Below are 11,758 nucleotides of genomic sequence, written 5' to 3'. Positions count from 1 at the left end.
ATGCGGGCCGGTCAGCAGGACAGAGTGACCCCCTCCATTGCTCCCTCCACGCCAGGGAGCCAGGCTGGTCAGTGAATCTCCCCCAGGGTCACCCCACCCTCTGTCAGAACCCCCTGACCTCTGACCCCTCACCTTGCTGTCGTAGCACTTCTCCCTCTTGTCCGTCAGCACAGAGCGCACGACGATCCCCGAGTACTCGATCACCATCTCCCCGGCGTCGATGTTCCTCTTGCAGAACAGCCCTCGCCCATGGATGGCCGACCTGCGGAGCGCACGGGACAGGGGTCACCGCCTCGCCGGACTCCCCCAGTCGCTGAGCAGCCCAGGACTTCATGAACCTCATCCCGCCGCCTGGCTATCCTGCTCTTAACTCAGCTCACTGTCAAATCAGCGGTCAGCGCAGGACTCTTATCTAGATCGATTTCAGTGTGGAAACGGGCATCGTGCTGTGTGTGGAAGTCAAGGGTCACTCCTGAACCCCCATTCATGGGGACGGCAGAGGGTGGCCAGAGCTGGACTCAGGGTATGAAGCTCCCTGCAGAACTGCTTGGCTTCAGAGTGCAGGGGAGACACTTTGTCTCCTCTTGGGCGCTTTCTTGCATCACAAACTCAAACTCACTTCGAAGCCTCGCTGACTTCATGCATCTCGACATCATCTTTTCAGGATATACTCTCTTCCTTTACAGCTTCAGGCTGCAACAATTCAAACGTTACATAACGAAACACTGTCTGCAGGTAGGGACCTTAGTTATTGTAATTATAAATAAGACTTATAGTGAATCGTTCTTTATCCTTAGGGAACTGGAAGAGCTCTGGTTGAGTGATGTTGTCGAATGCTGTTTTGTGTCTTGGTGTTGTATTATTGTCGTACATTTATGAGCTTCTGATGTGGAAGAAATTGCCTGAGGAACAGTAAAGGTTAATTCAGTCAGCGCAGCCTCATCCTTGTCTTCTCAACAGCGAAAACGCTCCGTTTTCTTAACAGGGCCTTAAACACAATAACCCGTTTCAGTTTTTCCACACCTGCCCAGTAACAGCTGGCCCTTCCTGTGCCCAAAACACACCTCCCCAGCCGGAAGGCTTACCTGTACACCCCCACTGCTTCCTTGGAGGTCTTCTCCAGGTGCCTGAACCTCATGGCCATGGGCAGCTCCAGGCTGGTGGCCCGCCTGGGGGGAGACAGAGCAGGAAGAGGAGGCCTGAGTGCACAGGAACGACCCTCGCGCTTGCCTGCGGCTCCCCTGGTGGGAAAGGGGTGCTGATGCCGGGGGCCCCGATCTCTCTGATCAGACCCCAGGACGGCGTGGGCCGGCAGGCAGCTCAATTAAAGCTGCGGCTAAAACTGCTGTTCCTGACCTGGTGGACTTGAGCGGCACCTCGTCCTCCTCCTCGTCGTAGGGCCCGTAGTCGGGCAGCTGCCGGTGCTGGGAGGCCAGGAAGTTGAACATGTCGAAGGTGGATTTCCTGAAAGGGGGAGGGACAGAGTCAGGGGAGTCCGGTACCGCTGCCTGAGCTGGGACACGCTCAGGGTGGCCTGTCTCTGCTGGAAGCACGTGGGAGGGAACTCAGCCACAGGAAGACCTCCCTTGATTTCCCCAGGCGAGTGGCGTGGTCCTGACTGCCTTTACTTTGTGACTCTTCTATAAAACATTAGTTCACAAACTGAGTACCATCCTTGAAAGAGATGGTGGCACACTGGCGCAGTGGTTAGCATTAACTGCCTCTCAGTTCCTGGGGTGCTGTCTGTGTGGAGTTTGCTCTGGTTTTCTCCCACAGTCCAGAGACGTGCTGGTGGGTTAACTGGCTTCTGGGATTATCGGCCCTGGTGTGTGTGTCTGTGTGTGACCTGTGATGGACTGTGTGTCCTGTCCAGGGTGTGCGAGTGTGTGTGTCTGTGTGTGACCTGTGATGGACTGTGTGTGAGTGTGTGTGTGTCTGTGTGTGACCTGTGATGGACTGTGTGTCCTGTCCAGGGTGTGCGAGTGTGTGTGTGTCTGTGTGTGACCTGTGATGGACTGTGTGTCCTGTCCAGGGTGTGCGAGTGTGTGTGTGTCTGTGTGTGACCTGTGATGGACTGTGTGTCCTGTCCAGGGTGTGCGAGTGTGTGTGTGTCTGTGTGTGACCTGTGATGGACTGTGTATCCTGTCCAGGGTGTGTGAGTGTGTGTGTCTGTGTGTGACCTGTGATGGACTGTGTCCTGTCCAGGGTGTGCGAGTGTGTGTGTCTGTGTGTGACCTGCGATGGACTGTGTGTCCTGTCCAGGGTGTGTGAGTGTGTGTGTCTGTGTGTGACCTGTGATGGACTGTGTGTCCTGTCCAGGGTGTGCGAGTGTGTGTGTCTGTGTGTGACCTGCGATGGACTGTGTGTCCTGTCCAGGGTGAACCCTGCCTTGTTCCCATTGCTCCAGCTCCCCCACGACCTTGAACTGGACTCGGCGATTAGAATAGGATGGATGCCCTTAAAATCTGTGGGATAAAAGGGGTTGCTACAGTAGCGACAGAAGCCGCCCCGGTGCTCACCGCAGGTAGACCTCGGCGCGGGCGCAGCCGCTGGGGTTGACAGGCAGCTCCTCCTCCTGGTCCTCCTGCTTGTGGAAGCGGAACTTGTGCCGGGAGCAGAGGTGGGCGCCCAGGAGCTGCTCCACCAGGAACACCACGGCGTCGTGGAGCATGCCCATCACGCGCGCGCCGCTCATCCCTGCGGGAGAGGGGCAGAGCGAGGGGGTGAGCCGGCGGCCGGGTTCGAGACCCTGGCGCCGGACGACACCGGAGGCTCTCCAGACCACCATGCGCGTGGGGTCCCCTGTGGCTGACCGGCAATCTCAATGCTGAGGGGCCGCAAGTCCCAGCTCTGAATGATCTACACTGTCCCCTGCTGCTGGAAAGACCTGCCTGCCACAGAACCGCAGACTCGCCCGCCAGCTTCCAGGAGATGCTGAAAACCCACCTCTTCAGAGCACACCTGACTGCAGAGGCCCATGACTGCGCCCGAGTAGGCTCTTATATTGCTGCTTCTGTCAAGCAGCACTGATACTCAGCTCCTCAGCACTGTCCTGCTGCTCTCTGGACTTTTACTGTTGTTTTGTTACTATTATCTAGAGAGAGGGGTTAATACAGACACACTGACTGGACACTCCAGTACATTAACACTGCACTGAGAGAGAGGGGTTAATACAGACACACTGACTGGACACTCCAGTACATTAAGACTGCACTGAGAGAGAGAGGGGTTAATACAGACACACTGACTGGACACTGCAGTACATTAACACTGCACTGAGAGAGAGAGGGGTTAATACAGACACACTGACTGGACACTCCAGTACATTAACACTGCACTGAGAGAGAGAGAGGGGTTAATACAGACACACTGACTGGACACTCCAGTACATTAAGACTGCACTGAGAGAGAGAGGAGTTAATACAGACACACTGACTGGACTCTACTCCTGTGGTAGGAGCAGGGTGGGAGCAGAGAGTTCAAATGCTCTTGCCAAGTGCCAAGTGCTCTGAAAAGCATTAAAAAAGGAAAACTGACAGATCTAGGATTTTACATGCTTAACAACCTTGTGCACATCTCCCAGACCAGAACAACCTTTCACCCTCCAAGCACAAAATAAACCACAAAAACCAGGCGTCTAGTTAATGACTGAGGGGGTTGCTTACAAAGCTTGTAGCAGATTGCAAGAAAGGCCAATTCCGACCATAAACTGTATTAGTAAAGGAGAGGGGACTTGCCCCTTGATCCAAAAAACACATCAAAGTCACCTGACATTGACATGGTAAGCCCCACTGTGAGGAGAGACACACAGTCTGTGTCAACTGTCTCTCCTACTGGAGGAGAGACGCAGCTCTCACTGACAGCACTGCAGGACCACAGCAGAGTCTCCATCCACTGGAGGAGAGACGCAGCTCTCACTGACAGCACTGCAGGACCACAGCAGAGTCTCCATCCACTGGAGGAGAGATGAAGCTCTCACTGACAGCACTGCAGGACCACAGCAGAGTCTCCGTCCACTGGAGGAGAGACACAGCTCTCACTGACAGCACTGCAGGACCACAGCAGAGTCTCCGTCCACTGGAGGAGAGACACAGCTCTCACTGACAGCACTGCAGGACCAATTCCCTGCATCTCACACACTGACAGATGGAATAGAGACAAGGAGAAGGACCACAAATTAACGATCTCATTAACTTTTATTATAAGCTTTAAAAGGCATGAGTCCGCACCTGCAAAGGACAGCTGCTTCAGGCGGGCACTGGCTCGGGCTTCCTGGACTCCATCAATCACTGCCTTCCAGGCCACTGCGGAGAGCAGGGGGAGAGGTCACAACCCACCACAGTACCCAGCGAGGAGCAGCCTCACACCAGAGCACAGAGCACACAGCAGGGAGCCTGCGCCTTACCCTCGATGCTGTCGGCCTCGATGTGGAAGCCGTCCTCGCTGCGGATCTCAAAGAGCAGGTGGGGCTGGTCTCTGCTCACGGGCGTCTCCTCGTCTGGCTCGGGCAGCGGGGGCTCGTCCTCCGAGCTGGACGCCACGCCTGGGCGAGACAACAGGAAGGAAGGGGGAGGGGAGAGACAGCAGCAGAGGAGGACAGAGGGAGGGAGCAGTGAAAACCATGAAGGAGGAAGAAAGGAGAGGGACGTAAAGAATAAGGAATAAGGGAGAGAGGGATTATAATCTTTAACAACACCCTGGACAGAACTGACTATGACGCACAGCCCTGACAAGCTGAAATAAGGTCATCTGCTTGCTTGACTAAGAAGTCTACTCCTATGCCCACTCACAACACAGCCAGCGGGGTACCTGAGTATCTGTTCCAGTCCGTCAGCGCACTGCGCCCCACGCTGCTGCAGGCCAGGGACCTATCGGGGCGCGGATCGGCGCCCACCCGCCCGGCCGCGGACGTCAGCTGATCCCAGGAGGCCAGCCTGGAACATGAGAAAGCGGGGGGGGGGGTTGTTGGAGCTGGGTGGCGACTGTAGTAACACCCAGTGGTTACAGTTGCAACGCTGACTAGCTAATAAGGGAGGAATCCTCTATCCAGCTGGGTGTGCAGTAAAAAAACAGGCTGGATTTCTCTTGTAGAACATCCCACCCAGCCCTGAGACATGACTGCTGTGTTCCAGGAACAAGAAGAGGTCGATTCTTCTCGACATCCCAAGACATTGTGTGCCTGAGCTCTCGTCACGGAGGGGCTCCGAGTTCTCCTGCTCCAGGAGGAGAGCCTGGGCTTGTGTCCTGCGAGGCCTTGTGGGATGCGCAGAGTCACCATGCCCGGTGAGCGGCACTCAAGAAGGCCCTCCCGGGAAAGTCCCGTCTTTATTGAACTCGCCAGCAGCCAAACCAAGCATGCGGAGGCTCCTTCAGACCTCACCTGTTGTTCTCCAAGTCGCTGTACGGGTCTTCCTTGGGCTTGTCCAGATCCAGAACCCCCTTCACGGTCGGAGTTTTCATACGGACTCCCCCAGACCTGCTGGAGATAAAGATGGCGATGCGCTGCTCTGAGTTCCAGGGATTCAAACTCTAGCGCCTACCGGAGCGATCCCCATCCTCCCCCCAGACCCTGGTACTGTAACTACGAGCCTATGAGCATGCTGGGCCTCTGCCACTGGCCCACTGTGCCACCAGTCCCCTGGAAATCTGATTACCATGTGGGGCTGCACATCGGTGGTGGTGGAGGGGATCCCCATTACTTGTAAAGCACTTTGAGTGGAGAGTCCAGAAAAGCGCTATATAAGTGGAAGCAATTATTATTATTATAACGGCTGGGTGACAGGAATGCAGGAACCAGCTTCTGCCCACAGCAAGACGCTGGGCGGTTCAAACCACAGACCCGAACCTGGGGAGAAGCCTGGAAAGGAACCCAGGCCTGCTTGCATCACTATTTGGCCGGACGACAACCCTTGACCTATTCACTGCCCTGTACATCATCTTCCGGCCTGCTTAAAGCCTGCTGCCCTTCACCCCAGACACGCTACTGCCTGCTTACAGCGCGGCGGAGGATGACAACGAGGTCATCAGGAGTCATCCGAGCAGCCGGCGGCAGCTGGGGTTGATCTCGGCCAGGGAGCGCAGAACGCGCCCTCAAGCAATCCGAGAAACAGGATCGCTACTATGAACTAACTCCGGCTAGCTAACTCAGCAATAAAACCCCTCGGGAATGTGGCAAATAACTACTTCCCCCAAGTCCTCACCAGGACTCGCGTTACAAGCCAGCCCTTTGCCAGAGATAATAAATAAGAACAGAAAACTGAAATTGCAAAACACGAGGTGCCAGAAAAACTGACTTGACAAAAAAATCATGAGGTCCAGATCAAAGGCCAACCATTAGGGACTTTTCTAGGCCGAGAACGATGCAATAATTTTAAAACTAGGAAGCCCTTATCACGCAAAGTTACATACTTTTAATATTGTTAAAATATCCATGCTCTGAGAACACGAACAGCACAGTTAAAACTGGACAGGAAGAGGAAGTGCAGAGATCACTCGTCTTGTATCTGCCAGGAAAGAGGATGTGAACAGCAGCAGGTCCCCCCTCACCTGGCTGCCGAGCTCTGTGCTCGGCGCAGCTCCTCCTGGGAGCAGGGCGGCTCCAGCGCCACGAAGTCCACCTTGGATTTCTTGACGGCAATCCGGTCGGAGAGGGAGGACACCCGCTTGACGCGGACCTGGGAGCGGGGCGAGGGGGCCGCGGGCCCCGGCTGGGCCTGGGGCTCGATCAGCAGGCCGGGGGGCATCACCACAGAGCTCAGGACGCGGTTGCGGCCCAGGGCTGGGGGGCCCCTGGGGTGCGCGGCCCGGACGAGGACGCGGGGGCCCGACCTGGAGGGGCCGAAGATGGCTTTGGGGTGGGCCGGCAGCGCCGCCCCGCTCCGGGCGCCGAGCTGCGGGGTGCGGATCACCACGGTGGGCACACCCGCCGCGTGCGGATCGAGGGGGTTGGCCGCAGAGGGCGAGGAGGAGGAGGAGGAGGAAGAGGTGGGAAGCGGCTTCGGCCTCCTGGCGGCTGGCGGCGCCCTCCTCTTCTTGGGCTTCTTCTCCTCCAGCGCCCTCGCGGCGGGCAGCGCCAGGCCCCGGGCCACCAGCAGGTCGGCGGCGCTCACGCCGCCGTTGCTGGTGTAAGCCACGACCCGGGCCGCGGCGCTCGGCGGGTACGGGGAGGGCGCGGCGTGAGAGGCGGCGGGCACCGGCGTCACCATGCGGGGGGCGTGCGTCTGGAAGGTGGCGTGGGTGACCCCGGCGGGGGCCCCGCCCAGGGTGGAGGACAGCGCGCTGCTCTGCAGGATGCTGGCGATCTGCCCGATGCAGCTGAGCGGGGAGCTGGACGTGGGCAGCTGGAAGGTGTTGTTCTCCGGGTTCTTGACGAAGATCTGCCCGTACCGGTTCACCAGCAGCACCTGGGGGGTGGGGTCCACGTTCGGGCCGCCCACCTCGCGCACGGTCAGCACCGTGTGGCCCGGCAGGCCCTGGCTGACCAGGTGCTGCTGGGGCTGCTCCAGCGCCGGCCGGGGGGCCGAGAAGTTGATGGAGATGGTGCGCCCCCGGGGGGCGGCGGGGTCCTTCTGCAGGGCGGCAGAGCTGTACCCGTTGATCAGGATGGGGGCGGGGGCGGGGGGGGCGAGGGGAGGCCCGGCGGCAGCAGGGGGGTGGGGGCGGATGGGCTGGCACAGGGCCGCCTCCCTTCTTTGGAAACACAGGCCTTCCCTGAGCTCGGGGCTGGGACTCAGCAGGGACGGGGAGGAGGAGGAGGAAGATGGAGGCATGACGGAGACCGCAGAGGAGCCAGGTGGAAGCGAGTGGGAAAAGACCGGGAGGGACACGGGCCCGTAGGACCCCAGAGACACACCCGCGGCCTGGCTCAGGGCAACTCCAGGGCCCTCAGGCTGAGGAGCGTAGCTGGAAGGGGACACGTAGGTCACCCCCGTCTGGAGAGTCGGGGTGCTCGCCGGGGCCACAGTTATGTGCGTGATGGAGGCCGGGCCTGGGCTGGACAAGGACCGACTCTGCTCCCCGGCCGCGAGCAGCGGGGTGCGGAAGCTCTCCATCGGGGGCAGCACGGGCGCGACCCGGGCGGCGAGGGCCGGGTCCAGGGGGGCACGGATGTAGGGGACCGGCAGGGGCTTGAATGGGGGCGTGGTGATCTGGACCGGGGGGCTCAGCTTCAGGGGGTCCGCCGCCGCCGCCGGCGGGACGGGAAGGGGAGTGGATTTCAGGAGCTGGGCAAAGGGGGGGGAGCCCTCCTTGAACGGGTCGGCCCCGGCCTCGCGGCTGCCGTTCAGGGACGGGGTGGAGGGGAGCAGCGGCTGTCCCGCCGGGAGCTGCTCGGAGACGCCCTCCGCCGCGCCGCCACCGCCGAAGTACACCAGGGTGCCGTCCTTCGCCGAGACGAAGTGACCGCTGCTGGGGTCCAGGAAAACCTCCTTGGGGGCCTCCGCCGGGACGGGCTCGCCGCCCGCCCCCGATCCGTAGCTCTCCGCCAAGGACTTCGCTTCTCCCGAAGCCCCGACAGGCGGCCAGAGGGATTCGGCGAGAGCCTGGGCGCCTGGCGGCAACGCGGCCGCCACTCCGCCTACAAATGGCAGGGTGCTGACCAGTGGGGGGCACAGCTCTGGGGGCGCAGGCTCCTCCAGGGAGAGTCCCGGCTCCGCCGTCAGGTCCCCCAGAGCCAGGGACTGGCATCCGGAAGACGAGACGTTCCCTGCCAGCGGCGCGCGACTCTCCAGGGGGGTTGCCGCAACCCCGCAGGCGAAAGGTCTCAAAGCACCAGGGTCAGTCGCCACGGCTTCCTCTGGGGGTGCCGAGCTCCCCTGCTCGGGCGCCGCAGGCTGGGGGCACAACAGGCTGGCCTTCCTGTCCAGGAGCAGGGGCGCCGCGCTGGGATCCGAGAGGCCGTTGCTGCGAGCCCCCGCCTCCTCCTCCTCCGCCGCCGGCACCTGGCCCTGGTTCTGGTTCTGGCCGGCGTTCTTCAAGTTCTGCGGCCCGTCGCTGGTCGTCACGCTGGCGTCGCTCTCGGTGCCGTCGTCCACCCCGTCCAGCTGCGGGACGGAGCCCGAGGAGGGAGCCGGGGCGTCTGGCGGGTCGCGGGCGGCCACGACGGTGCGGGAGAAGTCGAAGTAGTTGTCCATGTCCTCGTCGGAGGAGGTGTTGGCCCAGTCCTCCACGGCGGGGCGGCACAGGGGCTTCGCCGCGGGCCGGCCCGTCTCCTCGGCCGCCTCCCTGAACTCGTCGGCGGGCTCCTCCTCGCCCACCACGATCTGGGCGCCGCAGTGGAGCGCCATGTCCTCGTTCAGCAGGCTCTCGTCGAACTCCAGCTCGGCGTTCAGCACCGACGCCATGGCCACGTCCGAGTCCACGTCGAAGGGGGCGTAGGGGAACTCCGGCTCCGACGCCACGTGGGCGCCCTTCCCCGGGCTGGAGTCCAGCGACGGGGAGGCCGTGCCGTTGGCGGCCGCCGCCCCCGCCTGGTCCGGGCCCGGGCCCGGGGTGGCCAGGAAGTCGTGGGGCACCTCTGCGGAGTCCGGCTGGCGGAGGAACTGCCCGTCGAAGGCGAGTTTGGGCCGGGGGAGCGGCTGGGAAGCCGGGGCGGGAGGGGGAAAGGACAACGGATCGCCCGGGGAGACGGGGGGCCCCGACCCAGACGCCGGGCTGCCGGCGCCGCCGCCGCCGCCGCCGCCTTGCCAGGGCGGAAAGAGTCCTGAGGTAGAAGTGGGGGCCCCCGCCGCCAAGGGAGCCCCCCTGGCCGAGGTAGTGCGGCTGCCAGGGCGGGGCGGGGCAGAGGTCAGCAGGTTTTCAGTAGCACCAAGTGGGAAGAGCGGCAGGGCCCCCGCTGGGGGCTTGGGGTGCAGGGACCCCCCGGCTCTGAGCGTTATTGGTCCTGAGGGGACCCCCAGCGGAGGGGAGGCGATGCGGCCGCGGGGGCCGGGGCCGTGGGACAGCGGGCTGTGCCGGCGCGGGCGTCGGGTCTCCTCCAGGTCGCTGATTGTCAGGATGTGGTGAGATTTGGACAGGGCGCTCCCTGGACAAGAGAGAGCAACCAAGAGCCGTCAGGAGGGGAAGAAACCGGCAGCGAACTGCGGCACCGCCACCGAGAAACACTTCATAATCCAGCCCTCTTCTAGCTGCTCCTTCCAGCTCAGGGTCACGGGACAGCCGGAGCCTATCCCAGCATGCCACAGGCACAAGGCAGGGTGCACCCTGGATGGCACCGTGCACACACACACACACACACACACACACACACACACACACACACACACACACACACACACACACCAGGGCCAGTTTTCCCTGGAGCCCATTACCCTCCCAGCATGTCTTGGGACTGTGGGAGGAATACTTTCCAGAGGAGTATAACAGGATTTGCCCGTTTCCATATTCTCCGCTTACAGTACAGCTACCCGACCGCAACCTTTGCCACATGCGTGTGCCGGGGTACTCTGCGGCCAACACAATAACAGCCCCCCACGCACAGCTCGCCGCACCCTCACGAAGAGCCCCACAGCTTGCCATGCACCTGGGGTGGCAGGGGGACCCCGACTCTCGGCGGCCAGGCGCACGGCGCTCACCTGGGGAGGGCAGCGGCCTGGAGAGCCCCCCCGCTGGTCTCCGGGTCTGGGGGTAGCTCGGGGCCTTTGGCCGGGCCCCGGGCTCCGGCTTGGACAGCGGGGTGGGGGCGCTGGCAGGGGCCTCAGCGGGAGGGGGGCAGGCGCCGGCTTCCGTCTCGGGGGGCTCCTCCTCTGCCGAAGGAGAGACAGAATGAAAAAACAGCTCCGACTCCAGTCAGGCCCCTCTCCCGGGCACCGGCTCCCCGTTCCCAAGGCGCGAGCAGGCAGGCGAGAGTGGGGCGCCATCAGGGCTGGGGGGTGGTCTGAGGGCCCCCCAGCTCTGCCACAATGGGAATCTGGGGTACTTTTTTTCTGGGTGGGGGGTGGGGTGAAATAAAGCTGTGTAAGAAAGAATGTGGGTGTACTTACTGGATAAGAACACCAAATTTGCTCAAGGTGGGGCAGGGGCCCTGCATGAGGACAAGGAAACGGGGGGACCTGCTGGGGCACACAGGGGTTGCATGAGGACAAGGAAACTGGGGTACCTGATGGGGGACAGGGGCTGTGCGCGATGGTGCGGTTATCCCCCTGGTCTGGCGTTTCCTCCACCGGCTTCTCCACCACCGGGGGGCGCACCTCCCTCACCCGGCAGGTGTACCTGCAGCGCCTCCTGGGGTTCACCGTGCTCCAGTACCACCGAGTGCACCTGGGAGGCAGAGGAGGAGGGGGAGGAAGGTGAGGGGGGAGAGAGAGAGAGAGAGAGAGCGCAGACCTGACGACGAGAAGGGGGCGCGAGAGAGAGGCGGGACCCACGGACACTCACTGAAATCCCACCGGGAAGAGCTTGCCCTGGAGAGCGGACAGCTCCGTCAGCATGCCGAGCTTGTCGATCTGCAGGGCGCCTGCAGCGAGGGAGGAAAGGGGAAAGGAGAGGAAGATGAGAGGCGGGAGCCAGGGGGAACACGGCTCATTCCAGACGGAGGCGACGCGGACGAAGGTCAGACGAAGAGCTGCTTACCGATCATCATGTGGATGGACTCCGGCTCCAGACCGGTCAGGAACTTCCGACGAAGGCTGATCCCCTCGAAATCCACGTAGACCCTCCGCAGGACCTCGAACCCGTCCCCCGACACCGTCTGGAGGGGACGAGGAAAACCCGTTTGGCTCAGGACAGCTTACTCAAGCCAACTCAAGATTATTCTAATTGC

At 61.6% G+C, this 11,758-nt stretch overlaps 1 protein-coding gene across 5 annotated transcripts in view; it reads right to left on the bottom strand.

The window, feature by feature from the left end:
- The window catches only part of kmt2bb (lysine (K)-specific methyltransferase 2Bb), a 44,596-nt gene that overhangs the window by 3,433 nt on the left and 29,405 nt on the right, over positions 1-11,758 (bottom strand). For 4 of the 5 annotated variants that reach the window (XM_088621176.1, XM_088621179.1, XM_088621177.1 and 1 more), the window contains 13 exons: positions 11,569-11,686; positions 11,374-11,452; positions 11,096-11,256; positions 10,572-10,742; positions 6,547-10,021; positions 5,381-5,479; positions 4,810-4,934; positions 4,406-4,543; positions 4,230-4,304; positions 2,520-2,697; positions 1,357-1,464; positions 1,086-1,169; positions 133-262 (listed from right to left, as the gene is read on the bottom strand). In XM_088621176.1, the coding sequence (XP_088477302.1) occupies positions 133-262; positions 1,086-1,169; positions 1,357-1,464; positions 2,520-2,697; positions 4,230-4,304; positions 4,406-4,543; positions 4,810-4,934; positions 5,381-5,479; positions 6,547-10,021; positions 10,572-10,742; positions 11,096-11,256; positions 11,374-11,452; positions 11,569-11,686 (4,941 nt within the window). The remainder of the gene's footprint in view (positions 1-132; positions 263-1,085; positions 1,170-1,356; positions 1,465-2,519; positions 2,698-4,229; positions 4,305-4,405; positions 4,544-4,809; positions 4,935-5,380; positions 5,480-6,546; positions 10,022-10,571; positions 10,743-11,095; positions 11,257-11,373; positions 11,453-11,568; positions 11,687-11,758) is intronic. The other variant, XM_088621178.1, reaches the window with a different exon arrangement.

This window comes from Lepisosteus platostomus, chromosome 26, assembly GCF_059453375.1.
Source record: "Lepisosteus platostomus isolate fLepPlt1 chromosome 26, fLepPlt1.hap1, whole genome shotgun sequence".
Classification (NCBI taxonomy): Eukaryota; Metazoa; Chordata; class Actinopteri; order Semionotiformes; family Lepisosteidae; genus Lepisosteus; species Lepisosteus platostomus.
The sequence above is the reverse complement of the archived record's forward strand: the minus strand, read 5'-3'. Positions and strand labels throughout refer to the sequence as shown.